Source organism: Clarias gariepinus, chromosome 7 (assembly GCF_024256425.1).
Source record: "Clarias gariepinus isolate MV-2021 ecotype Netherlands chromosome 7, CGAR_prim_01v2, whole genome shotgun sequence".
Lineage (NCBI taxonomy): Eukaryota > Metazoa > Chordata > Actinopteri > Siluriformes > Clariidae > Clarias > Clarias gariepinus.
In genome coordinates this window covers 34,841,263-34,865,756 of record NC_071106.1, presented here as the reverse complement: position 1 = coordinate 34,865,756, position 24,494 = coordinate 34,841,263, and the positions used below count along the sequence as shown (strand labels likewise).

The 24,494-nt window shown below is 37.1% G+C and overlaps 1 protein-coding gene across 1 annotated transcript in view; it reads right to left on the bottom strand.

The window, feature by feature from the left end:
- Positions 1–24,494, bottom strand: part of hcn4 (hyperpolarization activated cyclic nucleotide-gated potassium channel 4) — a 112,800-nt gene that overhangs the window by 46,477 nt on the left and 41,829 nt on the right. Inside the window, exons 3-4 of the mRNA XM_053500500.1 lie at positions 6,903–7,064; positions 3,966–4,184 (exon numbers count right to left, since the gene is read on the bottom strand). Coding sequence (XP_053356475.1) covers positions 3,966–4,184; positions 6,903–7,064 — 381 coding nt within the window. The remainder of the gene's footprint in view (positions 1–3,965; positions 4,185–6,902; positions 7,065–24,494) is intronic.

Genomic DNA, 24,494 nt, shown 5'->3' with positions numbered 1-24,494 from the left:
GAGACGGAGAGATGAGCGAAGTAGCATTAATTAACATAACCCACACTCAAAGAGAAATGAATTAAAAGGCCTCGACCTGAAATATTAATTGCTGTTTACCACACTAATATCCCCTCTGCAGGCAGCCTGGCCCGAGGGGGCTGCTTCCAAATGCGACGCGTAGCGAGTACTGTTGCCATGGGAGCAGGTTGCTATGAAATGGCGACCATCAAGGTAACAGATAGTGTGCGGTCAATCAGTTAACTGGCTGAGGACACTGTGCACCACAGTGCACCATTTAGACCTGTCTGTCCTGCTCAGGTTAAAATGATAACCGCCTGAGGAAAACATACGATTTCATTACATTGTTTATTTAAAAATAAACAAGACATAAAATAAGAAATTGCATCTTCCACTGAAAATATTCAGAAAATATACACAGTTCACATTGCCAATATGTGACAATAATAACTTACTGTTTTTTAAAGACATGATACTTAATCCTTAATCTTTCAACTCATGGCCAGGAAATGAGGTTCGAGGAATGCAGAGTCTTCCATATAGGAATACCTATACAGTGTAGCCTTGAGGCTTTCATATGAAGTTTGTGTTCTTCCTTTATGGAAGACTTTTAGCACATTACATAAGCCAACAGTACATTAAGTCACATTAAGTCACCTATTACACTGACTTACATAAATTTTTTTATATCCTTCCAAAGCGACCTGGTTGCTTAGTGGTTTAGCACTGTTGCCTTGTACCCCCAGGGTCCGGGTTCAGTTCCCGCTTCAGATTTGTGTACATGAGGTTTGCATGTTCTCCCCATGCTTGGTGGGTTCCCTTATGAGGTTTCCTCCCACGGTAAGACATGCAGGCTAATTGCCATTCCCAAGTTGTCTGTAGTGGGTGAATATGTACTGTATGTCCTGTAATGGATTGGCACCCTGTCCAGGATGTACAGTACACTGCCTCGCACCCTAGAATAATATATTATTATTGTCCTAGAATAGGCTCCAGGCCCCCTGTGAAGCTGTATATAGGATAAAGACGATGAATGAGTGATTGAGTATATCCTTGCATGAGAAAACTAGAATAAAAAAGAAAAAACATAACAGACCATAGCAATAGGTTCCTTTTCTAAATCATTTTGAGATTTTATGGAAATGTTCAGTTTCTTGCGCACTTGAGGATTCTTTCTCCATCTTACTGAATATCTCACCTCGTCTCTCCCCTCCTTTAATTTCAAATTTCATCAGCTTTCTCTCTCTTACAAACACATTCACTGTCTGGCATAAACACAGGTCTAGTGCCTGTGTATTCGCTATAAATAAGAGCATCTGCATAGAAACACTCAGGCTATGGGAACATTTGACACTAACCGCTCTGTTAGGCCCTGCGCCTCAAACAAAGGCCATGCACAGCATTTTGACGAAGAAGTTTCAAGACCATAATAAAAAAGGTTTTGGCAGGTTTATTAGTCATGAATTTCGAGGGTCCTCAAATGAGGAGAGAAAGTACAACTACTTATCCTAATAAATCCTAAATTGAAGTGTTCTACACTCAGGTTAAAGTGTAAAAGCATAAACTTTTAAATCTGTTAAAAGTAAGAACCTATAAGTTGAGAAAAAATTTACAAAAGAAAATGACATCCGAATCAAATTATACTATAATTTAATTTAAAGTTAATTTATGCCAATTTTGCTTTGTTTTGAAGGAGTCTCCAGTGTCAGAGCACAGCCATGCCGATATTAAGTACAACAGCATTCCCTCAAGTGTGATTATTGCTTAATTATTCAAAACTTTGTAGCACTCAGAGATAAAACACTTAAGGTTTTCTGCCCCAGGAATGTCTTTAGAGAAGGTTTAGAATGTTACACTTTATGGTTTATCTTTACCAAGCAGTTGTTCAACATTTAACATAAGTACAGTGGAACCTTGGATTACGAGCATAATTCGTTCCAGAAGTGGACTCATATTTCAAAGCACTCGTAAACTAAGACTTATTAGTTTTCCATGTCAAAATTTATTAAAAGTCTTAGCTCGTCTTGCGAAACGCTCGCAAACCACATTACTCGCAATTTGAGGTTCCACTGTATAAATCACTTAAACAAATGCCATACCATAATCATTGGCAATCTGCTGTGGAATTAGAGGAATATAATTGCACATTCTTAAATGTTATATTACTTTGACACTTTCAACAACTTTTTTTGGTAGAGCACATTTTGAGTCACTATATATTATTGAAAAAGGTGTTAAATTTAACCTGATTGAGCCAAGTCTAGCACTTGGTTGAGGTACGGTATCCTTAAATGTAAAAAAATAAATTAAAAAAATTAAAATAATAGTAATAATAATATTGCTGTAAATCGTTTTATAGCATATCACATGAAATTAAGTGGATCTAATGTCCCAAAACATTTGTGCTATTACAACATAGACATTTTGCATTTTGGGTAACAACCCCCCCCCCCCCCCCCCCCTCTTTTTTACATTATTATTATTATTATTATTATTATTATTATTAAATGAATGAATTTTTATATTTGTTAATGTATTGACACTTTTACCGTGAAGTGACATCTTAAACATTTGGGCTGGGCCTATATTGGAGTCTGTAAAAAAATGCACATAAACTATTGCACATAAACTAACTAATTAACTAACTAACTTTAAACTACAATTTATTATTATTATTATTATTATTATTATTATTTATAATACTATATCTATTTTATTATTTATTTTTTTTGGTAAATGAACTATTTTAAATGAACTCGGCATAACAATGTGGTGTTGTGTGTGCTTGCAGGCCACACTCAATTAACATTCCCGTGCTCTCCCTAGCATGTCTATCCAGGATCTACTGAAATCTGTCTATATTTTCACCATTCACCATCCATTTGCACCATTTGCTCAATCCCTCTATTAATCAAACATCTCCGTCTCGCTGCCTCTCTGGAGTTTTCTCACTTTTTCCCATCAATCTTCTGGCAGCATCTCACACCACATATGACCCTCTCTCCCTTTCCCAGGGAGCACCTACCCTTCTTCCATCTCTCCTTCTCCATTTCCATTTTTCCATCTTACTCCACAGATGGCAGGCCATGTGGCAGGCTGGCAGCTTTGCTCGTTATTATACCTGCCATACTCAGGGAGAGGCGGGCATCGGGGAGGGAGTGGAGAATTGCCACATGCTGGCATCATGTGGTTTTGTCCAGCACTTCAGGTGAGCACTTGGTTCACAGTACCTTGCATGTCTTGCTATCATTTTTAATCATGGAACACTTGATGTGTTAAAGGATTAGAATTTTTCCATATGCCTGTAATGTAGTTAACCAGCAAGAAAGGGTTGGTGTCCAAACTACGAGAAGAGAAATAAAACTAATACAATTCCTCTAAGAACTAGACATACTAAATTTACCAGTATGGAAGTTTTTCTGTGTCAAAATTATAATACGAATGTAATATGAAATATCGCAATGTAATAATGAATTAAAAATCCAAGACAAGAAACCAATTTGACAAGCTGGGTAAAAATAAAAAATATATTTAGATATATACTATTAAGAAAGAATAAAAGGAAGAAAGAAAGAAAGAAAGAAAGAAAGAAAGAAAGAAAGAAAGGTAATAAAAGTTGAAACTATGAGCAAATGTGGAAACCAAAGAGGGTCAAAATGGGTGTACAGTACTTACTGTATGTAGGCAACAAGAAGCGTTGAAACTAGTGTAAATATGAAAATTAACATGATTGCACATCTTTATTAATCAATCCCTGATATTGATAAATTCCTTATGTCTTACAAAATAGAATTCTATTGCTTAATCTTACAATATACAGGACTGATAAACAATGATATAATCTTTTCATTTACTCAAATGTTCTGTAATCAGTTCTTACTCTCTGAATCTACTTCCCTTACTGCTTGCATAATCTTACACTTGTATCCACAGAATTCCCATGTAGCAATCCAGCTCTCACTTACCTTTTCTTGGTACTGTCTGCGTGAGGAGTCCAGAGACTGTATAAGCGCTGTGGCGTGACCCACAAACATTGCATAGCATGTTGCTCCGACGATCATGCTGAGGATGGTGAGCCAAACATCCGTCATTCCCACAGGAGGATACATGCCGTAACCGATGCACAGCATGTGACTCATAGCCTTGAAGAGGGCATACGAGTACTGCTGGCCCCACGTATCGTTCTGCAGGGGAGAAGAGGGACACACACCCTGAGGCCATCACACACACTGTGCTAAAGGTCAACTAGCACTACAGTCTCGAAGGCCTGGGCCACTCGAGGCGGCCACAGCAGGTGTTTCTGGACTGTGGCATTCAGAAACCGAAAGGCGTCACACATGATAAGCATGCAGAATGTGAATGAAATAGGCTTGGACACATAAAGGCTTTGGAAATTGGAGCGAAGGCAGATCAGCTCTTTAGAAAGATGAGAAATTTTATTGCGTCCCTAAATTTCTGCATAAATGTCTCTTTTCCGTAAAATGAATGTGTAATTAATACCAGTGCTTTCCTCATCCTTTGAGGACTGAGGAAGAAATGATGACACGGTGCAATAATGGTGAATTAATAGTACAACAGTTATTAGGGGTGCATCTAATAACATTGTGGTGTAACAGAACAAAAATAAAACTATCAGTAACTCAAGCTCCCAAGTGGGACAACAGAAAAGCGGAATCAGTGAGAGATCCCCATGATGCCACACTGTCCGAGGCTGAATGCCAAGGATGCAAAATTGGTCCTGGGTGGGAAGGATGGCATAGGCCCTCCCTAATCACAGGTGGGCTATTTGGACACAAATCTGGATTAGAACCAAACTGGTACTTTTACTTCCAGTTCATCTACAATAAAGACAATTTGACTACTTAACAAATGGTGTCTGAAAGGCACTTTAAAATGAATGCAAGTCATTTTCAACATACTGTATACTGTATGTAAGAACAATTGGACAGATTTGCAAAAAACCTGCGAGCGGTTTAAATGTGTTTAAAGGGTTTTGGGAGAATTTTTATAATCTTTTACTGCTGTTGCAGTCACTCCAGCAGCTAAAAATAACAAGTATGTGTCGCTTACTGTCTGCAATATATTTGATGAAATAAGAAATTATGCGATATGGATGTTGTGCAAGCAAAACTTAACATATTCGGTTATAATGTTTCTTATGATCTTCAACCATCTTTAATTAAAAGGTTTTGTGTGCAAATTTCTTTTTTACATTTTACCTTGATCTAATTCGCTGCCATTGCTTTCTGTTTGACTCATGGCAAAATCACAGTCAAAGCATGGGTTTGCTATATTTTTAATAAAACTCACCCAAAAAGAATATTGATACTAAACAGAATTAATAAACACCCACAAACATGAGTGGAGCATGATTAATCTATTGTGCCAAAAGTGTCAGAGGTGGAGTTATAGCGTTTTGAAAAATCTAATAAAATCACTGATATAACCAAAACAGTTTTGATATAAAATGTTGTCATTTTTGCTCTATAACATGATTGTCACTCAGCGAAAAACAAATTATTCTGTATCAGTTGGCAAATCTTGCTTTATTTAATAAAAACCTGCAAAAATGGAGTTATCTTATTTTGCTGTCAAACTGCACACTTGCAAAGATCATTTTATTAATCCTAAAAAGGTACCAGACTGTTGGCTTCATCATACATAAACATTAGTGTAGGTAAGAAAATAACCCTGAATTTTCTGTCTCATTGTCCCAGTGAATGTAAAAATGGTGCTACCAAAGGACGCAAGATGTGTGTGAGTCATAGCATCGCCGAGTGCAGGCGGCCCATTCTATGCAGAAGAGGGCAGATAATGTTTTCCTCTAGCTGTTCCAAAAAAACAGAAACAACCAAAAAAAAAACATGCATTTGACTGAATTTAGGTGTCTGAAAAGAAATATGTTTTTATTTCAGTATCTCCCCTGTGGAAATTCTCCGGTGAACAAATTCTGGTGAAAATGATTCGGCAGAAGAAAACGTCAATTTTTTAAAATTATTTTTTATTATAGCTGTCTCTATGCAATCACTTCCTCCATGACATGTTTAATCATCCCGAATTCCCCAGAATGCTCTTGTTCTACCCTCAGAGTTTTTGTGGCCTACTTTCAATCTGATCAACCTTTATAACCCTGAATTGTCTGTGCTATTTCAGGTATTCTGTAAGGTAACAGCCAAATCACCATTAGACCTCCGAAGCCCACGAGTTCCCGGAAGCCTCATCGGTGATTTCTGGCTATAAATCAAATGCCACATGAGTATTTTGTTATCTGGCCCCTGGCTGCATACTTCGGTCCTTCTCATGCAGGTGATCCAGGGTCACACCTCAGGTGTTCTGCGGCTTGTTTATATAACCGGAAAGGGAACTCAATTACCAGGTGGAAGAGAGTTTGTAATGAGACCAGGCACTCTCGTCACTCTCCTGAGCATCAGGGCCTCTCGAAAAACGGAACACCTCTTGACTAACAATAACACAAAATTAAAGCACAGCGACGGTGCTCACTGGAAAATTGTCAATACTTGACTGATATTGTAGAAGGGCTTTACAACAAAAAAAATAAAAAATTAGCATCTGTGCTACTTTTTAATATATTTTTTTAAATAACACACTTTGTAAAATGTCACCTTCAAAAAAGCATGCAAACTTTTTCTTCCTACTGAGATGAATCCGTGACTACTGTAGATCAAATGCAGGGGGAAAAAATGGAATAGACCAAATGTCATGAAATATAGAGCAGATGAATCTCAGCTTGTGCACATGCACAGGTTGAGACCTGTAATTAACAGAAATCCCATGAGATGAGGATGAAACAGCGTGAACCCCCCCCCCCACTGAAAATAAATAAATAAATAAATAAATAAATAAATCTGATTGAGATTAAGGATCTGTCCGAAAATACTCACCACCATTTTGTTTTTGGCGACCCAACAGTCCGGAGGAAAGTCCTGCAGCATGGGTACGAGGAACTGCAGGCAGCCATCCCAGTGGCACAGCAGGAGCATCATGCCAATCAGATTCACGATACGCACCATCGCGCTGGCAAGGTCATAGGTCATATGGAAAATCTGGGGAACAAATTTGATTCGGGATTACAGTCACGAAAACGTCCATCATGGAGAGAAATGTCAACGGTTTGCACTCTGTCTTTGGTTTCTCCACTGATGACTCATGACAGTGACTGAGGCTGTTAGTAGACAAATTAAGAAGCAATAAATAGTAAATTAGTGTCATTAGATATGAAGAGCTCAGTAAGTTTAAATCGCCATTGGCTTTTTTTTTTTTAGCTTTGTGCCTTTTGCCTTTTTATGATATATAAAGGCAAGATTATTAAATCTAGTTTATTAAGGGTACATATCCCAAAGGTAACTATGGTGAACTGTTAGAGATGTTTTTCAGGATGTTACTCAAATTTATTATTTATGGGACAGCATAAACTGGCCTTATTGGTACAGTACAAGTCAAAAGTTTGGACACACTTTCTAATTTAATGTTGTTTGGTTTAGTGATTTCTTTTCTACATTTTATAACAATTGACGATTGAAAAAAAACTATAAAATAACATATATGGCATTAGTTAATTACGTAACAACAACAGGTTGAAGGTCCGCTGTTCTGGAACAGTTCTTGTACAGTGCATTTGCTAAACCCATCAAGATGAAACTGGCTCTCATGAAGACATTCCCAGGTAAGCAAGACCAAAGCTTACCTCTGCTGCCGAGGAGAAGGTTATTTAGAGTTACCAGCTTCAGAAATCACTAAACATAACAATATTAACTGTTCAAAGGAGATTGGTGCATATTTTGCCTTCAGTTGTTGTTGTTAGTCTTTTGGCTGCTCCTGTCAAGAGGTTGCCACTGAGGACCATCCGATCCGCACAACAACTTTGGCACAGGTTTTATTCCAGATGCCCTTCCTGACACAATCCTGCCATTTTATCCGGGCTTGGGACCGGCACCGCATCCAGTGGCTGGGGATTGGACCCGGGCCTTGCTGCATGGCAGGCAAGAAACCTAGCACTGAGCCACCAATGCCCAAAGAAAAAGCAATTAAAAATTAATTATCTCTGTAGCAGCACATGTGGCATCCTTTTTACCAGAAATAGAGCTCCAAAGTTGGCTAAACTGCCCAACCAAGCTTTTCTTTTCCAAGAACTGTAAATTACAGCATCAAGAAGCTGGTGTCACACAGATCTGCCCGTAATGTCCTGTTAATCAGTCAGAACGTTAAATCAGGTTTAAACCACAAGTACAACTGCCACAATGTTTGGATTTTTTTGGTTTCAGTCAGTTTATAATACGTATTTCTTACAATTATGGTCATTACCCATTACATCGCATTACATTATTCTCATCATCACATACCAGCTACCAAATGCGAAAGATAAAGTTAAACAAGTTAATCCTTCCTCTGTGACACATAGGCATGCAAGCCAGCTATACCAGTTTTGTTTGATGATATTATAAGAATTTAATCTCGCAAACTATTGATGATATAGCATATCAGATGCAGGACTTCATTTAAGTCACCCTATTGGCTGATTTGTAGTTGATTCAAAAGTTTATTCTTTTACTGTATTTATCAATTTAGTCTTATCACATTATCCTGCAACAGCTGATCTTGAAACTGTTTTAATCATGGCATATATTGTAATATTTCAAATTCAATTTTATTGTTGAAATGACAACGAGTTGTAGGTGCATATATTTCTCATCTCTTTAGACTTTCAAGCTTTTAAACCTGGCTCAAGGTCATATTCCTAGCCATGCTATGAGGGCTTTTTCCTGTAATGGGTTAGTTTATATTTCCGTTAATCTGCTTCGAATTCCAGGCCACTGCGCTCTCTGTCACCAAAAAAAAAAAAAAAAACCTGCTGATGCCGGTAACAGCGAGCTCTCACTTATATAATCACTGTCCTTTTTTTTTTTTGGCCTTTTACAGATGCCACTAATGGCTCTCTGTTTTGGGAATGTGTGTATGTGCATTTCTGTTTGTGTGTGTGTGTGTGTGTGGTTGTGTGTGTAAAAGCTCATTTTAGTGTCACGAATCAAGAATAAGCTTAAGCTTACACTGTCAGGGAGCACTAATGAACCTCTTAAATAATGCCAGTGAAATGGAACAGAAATGTCCAGGGTCATCCCACTTCCCTCTGCCAAAAAACAGACAGCCAAAGAGAGTGAGAGAGATAAAGAATGAGAGACAGATGAACAGACAGAAAGACAGAAAGAAAGGAGAGATGTTTATAAGTCAAAGTCTGCTAATCCTAATGTTAACTGCACCCATGGGATGTTCCTGGATACCCATGTAGGCTGATGAGTGTTAATGGACGCCACAATTTAAAGCTACTTAATCCTATTTAGGCCATGGCGTGCGCTGCTAACTGCATCTCTCCATATTAAAAGCCACTCAACCAGTCGATGCTCTCTCGGAAGAGCCTTAGAAATCAATTACAGTGACTCATATAAGTCATAGAAACCCTCCTAGAATTGCCTTCTCTTGTCTAGTACAAGCACCTGCCACCTGTCAGTGTGATTAAACTCAATATGCTTTTTTTTTTTTTTTCTTGTGCAGCAGGATTCACAGGGATATGGACTACATTAGTAGCATTCGTTTCTTGAGAATTTGAAGTAATTGGCAATATGTGCTCCCTAATGTTTCTACTGTTTATGCAGCTGAGTGCAAATCCTTAGAATAAAAACAAATATATATTTATATTCGCAAAAATCTTTGTTTGTTGTTAGAAGTTATTATTAAAATATGTTTATCTCAAGATATTTTATATAAGAGTGCTCAAGAATTCACCTAACTTTGACATTTTCTTACATTAATGGAAAAAGCCTCCACTTCAAGGGTGAAAAAAAGGCTGGGAATCCATTCTTATAATATAAGTGAAACTTTTTTGCATTTAATTTTTTGACATTTTGACACCATATTGGCCTGATAGCATCAAACAGTTGCTGCAGATTTGTCAGCACATCCGTTATGCGACTTTCCAGTTCCACCACATCCCAAACGTGCTCTATTGAATTGAGATCCAGTGACTGGGGAACCCATTTGAGTACAGTGACCTCACTGTCATGTTCAAGAAACCAGTTTCGGAAGATTTTGTGACATGGCATGTTATCTTGTACACAGAAAGGCGGTGATATTTAAACAAAAGGTACTAACGAGTCCAAATTGTGTTAGGAAAATATCCCCATACCTTTACACTCCCAGCAGCATTCTGAACCAATGATACAACCCGGGACGCATACATGCTTTCAAGTTCTGACCCTACCATCCGAATGTCAGAGCAAAAATCAAGACTCATCAGTTTAAGCAACGTTTTTCCAATTTTCTTTTGTCCAATTTTTTTTGCAAGCCCAAGTGAACTGTAACCTCAGCGTCTTGTTTTAGCTGACAGAAGTGGCACCCAGTGGGTTTTTCCGCTTGCTGAAGCCCATCTACTTTAAGGATCAATGTTTTTTTCTATGTTCAGAGATGCTCTTCGGCATACCTTGGTAGTAATGAGATGTTATTTGAGTTACTGTTGCCTTTCTAGCTCGAACCATTCTGGCCATTCTCCTCTGACCTCTGGTACAGTATCAACAGGGAATTTTCACCCAGAGAACTGGCGCTCACTGGATATTTTTCAGTCTATTCTCTGTAAACCCAAGAGAAAATCCCAGTAGATCACCAGTTTAGGAATACTCAGACCTGCCCATATGGCACAACAACCATGCCACATTCAAAGTCACTTAACTCACAGTCCTTCTTCTTTCCGATCCTCGGTTTGAATTTCATCAGATCATCTTGACCATGTCTACATGCCCAAATGCATTGAGCTGCGGTAATGTGATTGGCTGATTAGATATTTAAATTAATGAGAGGTTGAACAGTGGTATCCAATAAAGTGGCTGCTGAGTAAAGCTGACATGTGCAACAGTGAAAAGAAGAATTATTTAAAAAAAAAAAGTGTTAAAGTAAAGAAAGCCAGAAAACATTATTGGCTAATCAGCTGTAATGTAATTGTTGTAGAAAGTCATTTGCATAACTATCCAAGAATGATTACATAATTGGTGGAAGAACAGTAAATATAAAACTGCTCGATAAACTTTTAGAAATCTCATATATTTAACCAAATTAAACCACAATTTCTGTATTGGGTGGTTGTCTTATACTGTACCGTGCTATACCCTGTGATACTGGAGTTACATCTTAATATCACCATCAGCTACCGTTCCCAAGCTCATTAGGATGAGTGTCAAATGCGCACAGGACAGAAAGTTCTCTCTCCTCTTGCATGAGAGGAGACATCAAGCTCTCTGTGTGTTTATTCAAGGCATTTCACCTCAGGCGCATTTACATTTTCCGAGTGGAGTCATTCACCTGATTGCACCTTTTTCATTCAATCTACCTAAACGTCCCCCCCTCCAGCATGAGATGCCCATTTGCTTTGCAAAATGGCAATTGCTCTTTTTAAGCTCCGCTGCGAACACATAATAGCATCCGATGTCGGATCGTCTGACTGGAAGTAAACGCCATTCCGTAGCATTAACTATCTGTAAAAGTGTTCATTTAAAGCATTAATTATGAAAAGCTGTGTGGGAAACGATACTGTTCTTCTGTGATACAGAGAGAGAGAGAGAGAGAGAGAGAGAGAGAGAGAAATGATATCTAGCTTTCAGAAGATGCAATGAGATGCATAATATAAACCTTACGCATTAAAAATCCACATAAATTTTGATAGATTTATTTAAATCACAATAGAATTATTATTTGATGTAAAGCTCTGCATTTTATTTTTAAGACTGAATTCACTTTTTTTTTTTTTTAGCTTAAAAAAGGGAAACAAATACAAAGATCAAGAGAAGCTCTTTTGGAAACCAAGCACCATACACTATAGTGAATCTCTACAGACTGACCCATTTAAACACCTTGTATATAGACTGTAGCTAAAAGCACCCCTGATTAGCTGAATTAACCCCCTTAAAATCTCAGGACCTTTTTTGTACCTACAACCTTTTGCTTTAAGTTACATTTTAGTGACTAAATAATTCATGTTACTTGATGAATAATATACTTTAAGATGAATAAATGAATAATAAATGTGTAGTCAGGAGCTAAAATATGATTGCTTTAGAACATGTAATATACAAATCAAATTATGAAATGGGACCATTTTCCCGTACTTCCTTGTAGTTTTCTACAAAACTGGGTCAAATGAAAAGTTGTCAATAAAACATAGCAGAATGCCCTAATATGGGAATAACAAAATAAATAAAAAAAATTGTTTTTCCCACAAAAGCACAATGGGTTTTACTCCTTTAATGCAGCAAAGCTTTTTAAAATATATCACAGAATTAAGTCATATGTATGTTTATTAATTTCTAGTAACATCTAATGTAAAAAGTTTTTATCACTTACAGTACATTATAGCAGCTACAGTATCAACTTACAGTACAATGGCTACATCCTACTAAACTCATCAGAATTTGAAAATATCAATCAATAAAGCTTTTAAGGCCGTACACCTGACCGAGGGAAGACTGTAGTTAAGCGTAGCCTACTTTTACCCTGAACAAAACACTTAAGTTAGGATACAGCTGGTCAAAATCCCCTAACACAAGGGTTATTTCTTAATATAGTGCTAAGCAGCTTATGTAATTTACACTGGCTTTACAGTACATGGTAAAATTCAGGTTGCATAAATCTCATTGCAGCATTATGAGTTTTGGATTGCATATCAGTAGCATGGAAACGATTCATTCATTTATTCATTCAAGTGATTATCTTATGTAGAGTCAACTGTGGAAACAATGGAAACCATCAATCAAACTATTGTGCATGTGTTTAAACTATGGAGTTGTTTCAATACTTTCACACCATCGTATAGACAAAAACTCTCACGTTAACCAATGATAAGTTGGGGACTGTCTGTTCTGTGTCCCTTCCCAGTAATTAGTATATATATATATATTTTTTAAACGTAACAAAAAAGCTTGTCCTGTTATCCTAAAACAAGAAGCCTTTTCCAAATTTATGCTGCAAAACTGCAAAACCCTCTAGTCTGCAAACATTTTTGTTTGGAAAACTCTAAGCACAGGCAAGATGGATAGATTCCAAAAATAATAAATATACTTTACATCTCCTTCTAAAATATTTCATTCACGCATATACTGTATCATACATTTACACATTGATTGATATCTCCAATGGGTCATTTGTGTAACTCTTACTGCTGGCGTTATCAGTACTCTGTGACCATGTTCCCGGCTGCTAACCCCTGAGGAACCATCTCGAACACAACAAGGATTTCCATGTCCAATTAGCACTACTCAAAACCCACATGCTTATCAAGAAAGCAACTCAAATTTAGCCTTAAACGTTTACGTTTGATTTTGTGATGTTAGCTGTCTTTAAACATCTCTGTCAACTTCTATAAGGAGCTGAGGGCTTCCCAGCCAGGCTGGCATGACAGCATGCAAATCTTAGATGAAAATGGTAATATGAAAGAGCAGAAGCCATTAGACATAATTGGGTTCAGCTAAGGGACTGATCCTTCTGTCACTCGTTTTTTCTTTCTGTCGCTTTCACTTTTTCACTCGTCGATCTTCAGAGTTAATAAATTAGCAACGCGAACTGAAGAGAGGCTTTGGCGCAATCAGAGAGTAAAATTCTCTTGGTGAATTGCTGAGATCTTCTGTAATGTGGGGTTATTATGCCGACTGAGGTCTGAAGAATTACGTTTAATGCATCTCTGTTCATTCAAGCTTCAAATGGTCAGAGGCTTCTTTTGGAATTTATAAATCATGGAGATGCTGGACGAAATGGAAAAAGAGGTTCTCCTTCCTTCGCGGCTTTTCTGCTGTTACTTAAAAAAGCACTTAATAGAATAAAAGAAAGTGATTCCCTTTTTCTCTGTGAGCTCTGTCTTAAAAAAGCTACATATAATGTTGATAATGGTGGGCACACAAACAGTTCGGAACTATTTTGTAAGAAAAGCTTTTGGTTTTGTCTGGTGAGGCTAATAAGACAAAACAATCAGACACTCAAACATCAAGCAGTCACACTATACTGTATATTTTTAGATTGCTTGTTCAATAAGCTCTATTTTGAGCTATTTCATAACTGTATCTGGTGGCTAAGATAAGAAAGAGGAAACCCTCAGCCTTATTTTGACACCAAGATTTCCCTCCTACCCCTAAAATTACTTTTTAACTGCACTTAATTTGCTATAGCGCAAAACTAACCTGTACAACTTAAAGAAAAAAAGAAATACTGAAAAAAGAAATACTACATACTGTAGCATAGTAACCATTTTTTTCCACCGATTAACTCTACTCCCAGTTAAATCTAAACTCAGGATGGAACTCATTTATAAATTGCATGTGTTCAATGCATCATTCTCTACATCAAGGTTATTCAACAAAGGTTTGCAGACTATATAATATGTAGCGAATAACAGGGCTCCCATAGAGAGAACAGTCAATGGATCACATTCCTGAACACCCTCTTCCAGCATGCATGGCACCATCCTGATAACCTTATCTGGTTTGCTATCTTAAGGGGGACGTCTGTAAAACTAAGAAACTCCACAAGGCCAGATGCTTTGAAGTAGACCCCGAAACTGAGGGTGTAAATCGGCGATCCGGTAAACAAAGAAGACAGTTTTACAGCTCCACCCCAAGCTGGGGAGGAAGAGGCCTCATCACACCTGGACAGTCTCTTGACCTCTGGAAGACATGCCTTTCCATGAACAAAGGCATACGGCATGGACACTATTTTAAACATCTTTAAAGTGTGCCAGTAGGGCAAAACGTATTTACATATATTTACTCAGTTCCTTTTATTCCTGTGTACATGTTTGATTAATCTGCATAACGTTCAAGGTGTAATCAGCATTTACAAACCTTTTTATTAGATAAAGGAAGGAATGAGTGGGTAAGATATGTAATGTTTGGTGTCAATCTCAAGCTGGCTTTATTTCAAGAATGTTGGTGAACATGGGTAATTGGTAGCATGAACAGAGCTCATGCAAAATTACTTTTTATAAAGTATTAAAAACTCCAACCGGATGGGTCACACGTGACTGCCGAAACACCTGGCTAATTTATGCACAGAAGGAGGAACCACGTGAGGTGTGGCTAAGCCCTGCAATCACATCCGATTGGATGAATCACCTGTGGGACGACCTGACCCCCAAGGGACAAAAACCCTCAGGAAGTCCACAAGGGAGAAGAAGAGAAGTTATCATCACAACTGCAACCTACAACATCTTCCAAGCAGCTCGGGCTTCCGCCCTTGCGGGCGCTGAGCCGCCGCTGCTGGCGTCATCCGCTCTTCAAGAACTCTCAACGAGACTTCGTGCCAGAACTCCAAAGCCCAGCAACGAAGGAAACCTCAGAAGAAGTTCCAGAGCGCAGCCATCGGTAACCAGGCAACCAACGCCTCACCGAAGGGCTTTCCTGACTGACGTCATCTCTACAACAGCGCACCAACCAATCAGCAACGCCGTGATTCCCTTCGCTGGAGGCGAACCCACGGATGAGAACGAAACATAACGCAAGTAAACAAACAATGCTGCATACCTTGCTGAAGTTGGTGCTCGTTTCATAACTAAACCGTAAGATTGAACCCAAGACTCTGCTCTTGTGACTTTCGTTGATCTAGTAACCAGTACTAGAATAACTTCATTCATTTTCACTTGCCAAATTGTTTGTGTGTATGTGTGTGTGTGTGTGCGCGTGCGTTCAAGTAGTGTAGTTTCATGTATCGTAGATTAGTCAAATAAATCCTCGTTTCTTTATAAAGTACTGTTGTCTTGGTCATGTATTTTAAAGTCTAAACATTTGCCCAGATCGTGTTACCTTGCTCATAAATTGCTTAATACTAGATTTTGTGTTATAGCTGTTGGCCATGTGATAACCAGAACTAGTAAGATACACTAAATTGTGCTAAACGCTGGACGGGTAGTCAATATAGTGTACGTAATAAATTTTGATTCAATTAATCAAATTAAACCGAATCGTTAAAGATTCGATACAACTCTGACCCAGAGCTAAACATTACTTATTAATGATGACGGATGCGTTGGCATTGTGTTCACATTAAAATGTCTATATTTATTGGTGGACAATGCAACCGTCATTCGTTGTCTTAATTATGTAAACCCTACGTATTAATGATGAAGAATGCCGGAAACTATTCATGGTCATTATTATGTTAAAACTCTACCTATATATTATGGTGGAGAATGCCGGCAGCTTTTCATTGTCATTATAACGTTAAAACGCTACAAAAATGTCTTGCTTACAAAGCTCCACATACTGTACATGTACTGAATTTTAATGTCACTTGTTCATTCTGTATGGCTAATCAGACCAAAGGTGATTAATAACATTACAACAAAAAAATAAAAATCTCTAAACGTCTGTTTAAAATCTACCCTCAGCCAGTGCTTCTATCTATGTAGATACTGGCTGCTCTGACGAACTGCCTTCCGCAAAATAAATTACATAAACATACTGTACATTATTGGATAAAATGCATCTGAGGATGTGTTGCAGAAATTAAGTTTATTCATGTTTAGAGAACTGGAGCATCTCACTTACATCCAGGTTTCTCATGCATTTGTGAGTTCTGCTTAAAAGTGGATATGGACCAAGAATTAGATCATTATATTTTTAAGGTTGCATATTGGGCTTTTACCCTTTTTTGGATTTGCGAATTCAGATCAGTCAATATTACTACAAGATTTATATCAGAGTATCAGAGTTTAATTCCCTGTTTAAAACATGCTGCAAAATATGGAAATGAGGGTTAAAAAATCTAATAAATATCTTATATATTTTTTTAAATGGCCTATGTCTGAGAATATTATTTCATTTGTTCCTAACAACAATAACACTTTGATTAAAATAGAGGTAAATACAACATTGAAAAGGTAAATCAGATCATAGAAAGTAATAAATACATACAGTATTGGAGGCATATTTTACTAAAATAAAGCAATTCGCCGAATATACATTACTTAATACAGATGGAGTAGAATATTGATTAAGTTACATATTGCAATATTTTCACTGACTTCAAAATAAATGTTTTTAATTAAATTTTTCATTTAGATGTTGCACTTAAGGAGGTAAAAAGTTGCAGTCCCTCTATAATCCTACATTTACAGCATCCTGTGTAGTAGGAGCAAATTATTCGCTAAGTTAGTTTAGAATTGAAGTAAGATATATTAAATATGCATATATTGCATATTTAAAAATGAACATGTAAAAGGATAATAATAATAATAATAATAATAATATTGATTCATGATATTTATAAAATATTTATATGAAGCTTAAAATGCTGTGTTAAACATTTCACACATCGTGTTCTCATCGTGACTTTTTGATCTTTAAAGGTAATGCTACTGGGGCTTGCTAGCATGCTAGCATCTTCGAAAAAGCAGCACAAATCATAAACACAGAATGATCGCACAGACGCGAATGGAGTTAGGGCAGTGGTTCTCAAACATTTTCTGTCATTCCCCACTTAAGGCGGTGGGTGAATTTTCAAGCCCCACTTGTCAACAAAATAATAACAAAAACGGCCAAGTGTAATATTCATTGAAATATCAATTTCTAAACCAATAAAATCAAATAACACCAAGTTCAAAACAGATAAAATACACGTGCTATTGTTATAACAGGCTTACTTTGTCACTTATCTAGAGCTTTCTTTCAAAGAAGTCAAGTGGCTTATTAACGTGACTGGGGTGTGTTGTCTCTAAGTGTCTTCCTAATTTGTTGGGTCTCATGCTGTCTGCTGCCAGCGGTTTAAAACACAAAACACACACAGGTCTCTCCTCTGACCCACCATCCCCACCATGAATCCAAGCGCAACATACATCATGTTCTCCTTTCGGCTGGCTTTTTGGTTGATTAGGCTGATAGTGCTGAATCACCTGCTTTTTTGTGATCCATGTAACGAATGTATCCATTAAAATTATTATGCTCACTACATACAGTACGCTACTGACCCGGTGGTGTTATGGTCTAAAATTCCCCCCCCCCCCCCCACATACTTTCTGTCAAAGAATATATTAAAACATAAATTCATAGTTTTATGGTTTCCAAATGACAAATAATAACAAATGAATTTATTTATAAAATAAGCAATATAAACAATGTTGTATAGGGGAAAAATATTTAAATTATATATTTTTTTCATATACAACATGTATATTTTTATATTGCTTATTTTATAATAAAAGTCGTTTCCTGTAATTTCTCACCACAAACAATATTTATTTAGTGTAATTTGTGATAAATAATTTGTTATTTGTACATTGACAAACCCCTGCAAAATAAATGTGCCATAAAATAATCATTTTTGGGGATTTGTATTAATCGTCTCGACGGCTGTCACGTGCCTAGGGTTAATTATAATAGTAATAATATATTTGATAATAATAAACCTTTAAATGTATGTCCTAATATAATATTTGATAGAGATTATGTAGGGGGGCAATCCGTGGCAGGGGGGCATTTTAGCGCATAACACCTGTTTGTGTCCGCGGTAAAGTTAGTTTTATATTCGCATCTCCGAATTCAATAGCTGCGTAAATAAACCCGCAAATAAGATACCCACATATATATATTTCCTCTCTACATTGTGTTTAAGCTACATCCACCTTAAATTATACATCTTTAAAAGCATAAACACTATTATTCTCTACGACGCAACGAATGATTTAGGGATCATCGCGAAATGCCGCACAGCAACAAAAAGCGTAGAACGACATTGATCTTCCCTTCTGTTCAGCGCCTGAAGGATCAAAAAGCAACTTTGTTACCACACTGGAAACTAGAAATGCCAGACTAGTACTGCCTGATAAAATACAGAAACATCAGAATACACATAGCAATAAATGAAATTACATATATAATACCGAATGTTTCCTTATATATTGTTCCTCTGGAATTAACATGCCGACATTAAACCGTTATCGTTGCACTATGGTTCCACTTTTTTTCTGATATTATTTTAATTTCCTTGTATAAATGATCCATTTCTTTGCGTGTGATTGTTTAGTTTCGAGTGTCCAGTAAAGAAAATAAAGATTAAATTAAACAGTTAAGAAAAGCATGAATTAGAATAGGTACTTTCCTATTATTTTCCACTAATTCCCTCCTGTTCATTGCGCCCCACCTGTCATGTCTGTATTCCCCACTAGTGGGGTGCGCCCCACACTTTGAGAACCACTGAATTAGGGTGAGACTGCCCGAAAAGTATGAGAGAGAACTGGCATGGTTTCATGCCATGAATAAAACCATGAAACCATGCCAGTGTTTGCCACCCTGCTTTCTTACACACTTCATACAGTCTCGCTCTAACCCTCCTTTGGTGTCTGTGCATTTCATGGATGAAACTAGTCAAATCAAACTAAGTCAATAGAAATAGTATTGTCTCATCCTTTCAAAGCAAGGCAAGGCAAGGCTTTCATCTCTTTAAAGTATATTAATATATCATAACAGTCAATATACTGCCTATTTAATTTGTTTGGAGTAAATTAAGCAAAGCCTAGAAGTTTATGAAAGGTTCTTCAACTGGATCAGGAACTGCTTCTTGGGTAAAGAATTTATTTGTTCATTTTTTGGAAACACTTCCAGGGTCTATCCATTTTACTGGCTTTTCAGCGTGACGCCCTGGATGGGAAGCAAGTAGAATTAAGATTAGCAGGTTTAAACCCTACCATGGGTTTTTAGACAGAGAGAGGAACCTGGAGGAAACCGACACAGGACTGCGATCTCACAACCGGGATTCCTACAAGTCTCTGAATATGAGATAAGGCTACACGTAGTGCTAGACTCCCAGGACTCCTAGATAAAACTGAAAAAAAAGAATCAAATCTATGTGAATAAACAGACTCATCCCAGTACAGCCTGGGGAAATTCACTACGTTGAAGCATCTGGTGTTGGCTGTCACTGTTACTAATGATGATGAATGCTCAGTGTGATTGATCCATGTGAATTCCAAGACAATTACTCACACACTGCGCAGCAAACAGTGTTAGAATTCATTCTCACAGCTTCAGAAAGAGGGCTTTGGTGTCTCAACTCTATGTGGCAGATGGATTAAACTGGTTGTCATATGCTCATGCTCGCTCCAGATACAGCTTCTCCAAAAATCCTTCACTGCTGTCTTAGAGACAAAGAGGCCACATAAAGTTGGAGAGATATTCCATCAACACTTGGAAATGGGATCCATCTACAGAACACATGTGTGGCAGGTCTATAGTGATCCAGCATAATATTAAAATCATTGACAGGTAAGAAGAATGGCATTGATTATCTTAGTTCTTAGTACAATGGCACCTGTCAGGAGTGGGATATACTGTACATTAGGCAACAAATGAACAGATGACACTCAAGGATGAAGTGTTGGAAGCAAGAAAAATGGGCAACATAAGGATCTAAGTGACTTTGACAGTGGCTGATTTCTGATGGCTAGACTACTGGGTCTGGGCATCTCTAAAACTGCAGATCTTGTAGTCTATACTTGGTATTTAAGTTGGTACCTATCAAAATTATTCAAGAAAGGAAATCATTTTAGGTAGGAAATTTCATTTATCATTTGGCTTAGTGGTAGGGTTCTCACCCGCCATGTGGAAGGCCCCATTTCAATTCCCAGCCATTGCTCAAACCCCAGTCACTGGATGCAGTGCCGGCCCGGATAAAATGAAAGGGGTTGTTTCAGGAAGGGCATCCAGCATAAAAAGCATTAAATGAATTAAATCTTTGTTTTTTATGTCTTACAGTATGTGATATGCACACTCTTTGCACACAAAAAACAGCACACTAAGATTTTATTCAATTCCCTTTAGCCCTTAATGTGTTGGCCAGTATCAACTCAGAACCAATGTTTCACACTCTGATTCCTGATAAATGCCCATGCCATCAGAAAAAAAAACCCAGCAGATGTGATAACCTGGTCATTCAGAACATTCAGGTCATCAGCTGACATCATTTTATTGCCGCAAAACATTGCTGAGCCTAGACCTGACCAACTGGAGCAACCCCAGATCATAACACTGCCTCCAGAGGCTTATACAATGGCCACCATGCATGATGGGATGCACTCATCACTCTGAAATAGTATTAATCTGAACTCATCAGACCACATTACCTACTTATGGCCACAAAGCTATTTAATCCTAATCGTGGGAGTTCTCATTACATCGTGTGTGTGTGTGTGTGTGTGTGTGTGTGTGTGTGTGTATGAAAATGCTCTTACTTTCACAATTAAACATAGCTTTAGGATTTACTGTTGATTTTTTTTTCACTAAGCATTTAAGTGTTTTTTTTTCCACATTTCTTTAACAATGTTTAGCGCTATCCATGCTGTTATAATGTGACGAATGGTTCTTAACCCAGTACCAGTAATTTTAAATCTCCATAGTTGTTTTCCTTGCTCGATGCAGCCTAATCCATTGACCTTTCTGAAATGGCGACCTTTTTTTGCCCAGGGAGTTTACCTATTTGTAAAAACAACATCATCAAAAATGTGACTTATGCAAATCTTGTCCATTATACCCTTTTTCCTGGATCCAGATGATCGATGGCCAATCCTCGACCAGGCAGAAATGCACATTGGATAGAACGCTTGCCCATCACAGAACATGCCTGCCTACATACAGTACACTCATGCATATCCTAGGGCCAACCAGCATAACCAATTCACCCACCAGTTTCTTGGACAGTGGATTCATTCTGCAAACTCAGAGGTAGATTAACAGGTTTTTTTCCAGTAATGTTAATTTGGCATTGTTAAGGACATCTGGACAACATTGCTATTAGGTTGTTTTAAAAGTTAGAACCTGTTTGATGAAACAATGTCAGAACAATGTTAATGAACATTGCAAATGTTAATGTTAAAAGTAATAAAAAAAAATACTTTAAAACAATAGTAGCACCAACTTGATGGCCTGCACGGGACTTTAAAACTATAAGATTGGTGTGCTTGATATCACTTTGATTCCAGAAATGCTAACATCACCACAAGTTATTCATCCTACATTTACATTTATAGTCTGAGAAATGGTCTAGGAATTACATCAAGCTGGAGAAGAATTTATACAAATTATTTCGGTAATTGCAATGTAAGTATTTTAAAATAATTTAGTTATAATTGTAAGCTACAAGTTGTGAAACGTTTATATTCTCCCTACATAAATAAACTTTTATAATAGAGTTGGGGAAGATGTATTGCATTTCAATAGGAGATTAATTACAATAATAAGTATAGTTATTGATGTAAGATTATCTGTTAGCTGTTAACCTGTAAAGTAAATGCATAGATTAGATTACAGTATCCAGTAAACTACCTGCTACAGAATACATCAGTTAGATAACTGCATTAAACAAAATTGCTGGCTACATAAACCTTAACTAAATCAATGACTTATTTTAAAATATTCAGTATTTTTAGTACATCTGCTTGCATTAATACACAACTTTGTCTGGGAGGCTTTCAGCTTTTGAAAAGAAATTGCATCAGATTTTGATGCCTTTAAGGCAAGTTCTGCTTTTAAAGTTATTTTATATATTTTTAAAACTATTGCCGGAATTTTCAGGCCTTCAATGGGTGAAAGCTGCGAAATTTTCTAGAGCATTAGGAATTTTAAGAAGGTTGAATGATCATAAAGGTTTAACGATGGTCAAAATCAACGAATCAAATCAACTCAGTTGGATATTTTTTAAATATTGAAAATTACAAATGCTCAACAAAATGAAGGAAGCTTAAATATTGCATTCATTTTTAATGCACCCCAGCGCTGCATAATTCTCTGTTCCGACTGGTCTGAAGGGGTTGATTGATTTTCTATAACAGCTGCACTGACTTGACTTTTCACTGCAAGGAAAATCACAGGCTTATACTGTATTAATGTGCACATGTTAATGTGTTATTGTTTCTATAGAAACAGCTTACAGGCGGACGGACGTCCATGCTGGACGCTCAGCATCTGTTAATATTAAACAGGCTAAAAACATGGGGTGTTAAAATTGCATCGAAATGGTTTTCCCTTAAAAGACCACATCAGCACTAGATATTGAAAATAGAACATTGTTGTAGTCTTTGAATTAATGTTAATATCTGTTTATCATCTATGATATATGATGGCAAAATTATACCTTATACTTTTCTGCACTGGCACCGAAGCCCAGCTTGATGCCACCAGTTTAACTTTTCAAGCCAATCCCTATAAAACTTATGTGTTGTAAGCAATGTTCTACTTATTATGAATAATCCATCAGTCGCAGTTTTTTTTTTTGTAGCGATGTTTTCGGTACAACAAAAGGTCATAGTTATTTATTTAACTGATGAATAAGCCTAGCTGCGGTCGATATTAAAGGGCCGTGGTGCTGCATCCACACATCCCTAAGAAATATGTCAGACAGTTGTGAGAGGAACATGAGCCCCGAGCCAGGCTGCAAGCGAATTCATTTTAATAAATTTTAACTTTTACGCTTCCCTAATGAAAGCAAGTAAATAATGAAAAAAAGAGACAAAAAAAAGTAATGAAATGAGAAATGAGATTTTGCCACCAGAATGTGCGAATAAAAATGCAAAGTAGCAAAGACATAAAGTCATGTGCAAAAGTTTTTTTTTTTTATCTTATTTTAAAATGTTTTTTTGTGTGTAAAAACATTTTTTAAAAAAAATCATCTGATCAGGTCCTGGTATGAGCAAATACGACCTTAGATCAACAACAACATGCCATTATTTATTTAACAAAAATGAGGCCAAAAAGCAATCCTGATAATCCCTTAATTCTCTTTGTGTGCAACGTTATGCAACGTTATCACCTACTACCTTCAACCTGCTCATTTACTGTATATGTAATCACTTAACTGTACTGTTCTCTATTCATTTTAAACAATATACTGTAATTTCTGTCCTGTTTGGACTAAAAACAGACGGATGACGTGGATAAAGGGGGGGTGTTTAGGTTGTAACGTATAAGAAAATGCTAAAATGAACTCCTGCAACGAGTAACATGTCCATTACGTAAGTCTTGCAAGAGGGTTTACTGAACATAATTTAATTCCTGGGCACAGTTGCCTTGTGAAGGTGTCTTTGTATAGACAATAATACGCTATTCATGCTTTTAATCATCCCGCTGTTATCTCAGACTGGCCGAAGTCGCACAAAGGTGCCAGGTCACTGGGTAAAAATTAAAGCTAAAAAAAAAAAAAGGCTCATCAGTGGATTTTTTTTTCTTTCTATAATTATGACTATGTGATCATTTTAAGAATTGGCCAAGCACTCCATGGGAGTATGCGAGTTTGGGCATGTCCCTAAAAAAAAAAAAAAACCAACACACACATCCACTGGCGCAGCATAAGCCAGAAAATCTGAGCATTCCCACATGACAATATTAATAGAGATAGACTTTCTGCCTCCACATAATAAACAAATACAGATGGTCCAGCCTCTAAAGCTCTCTCCACCAAGATCAAAC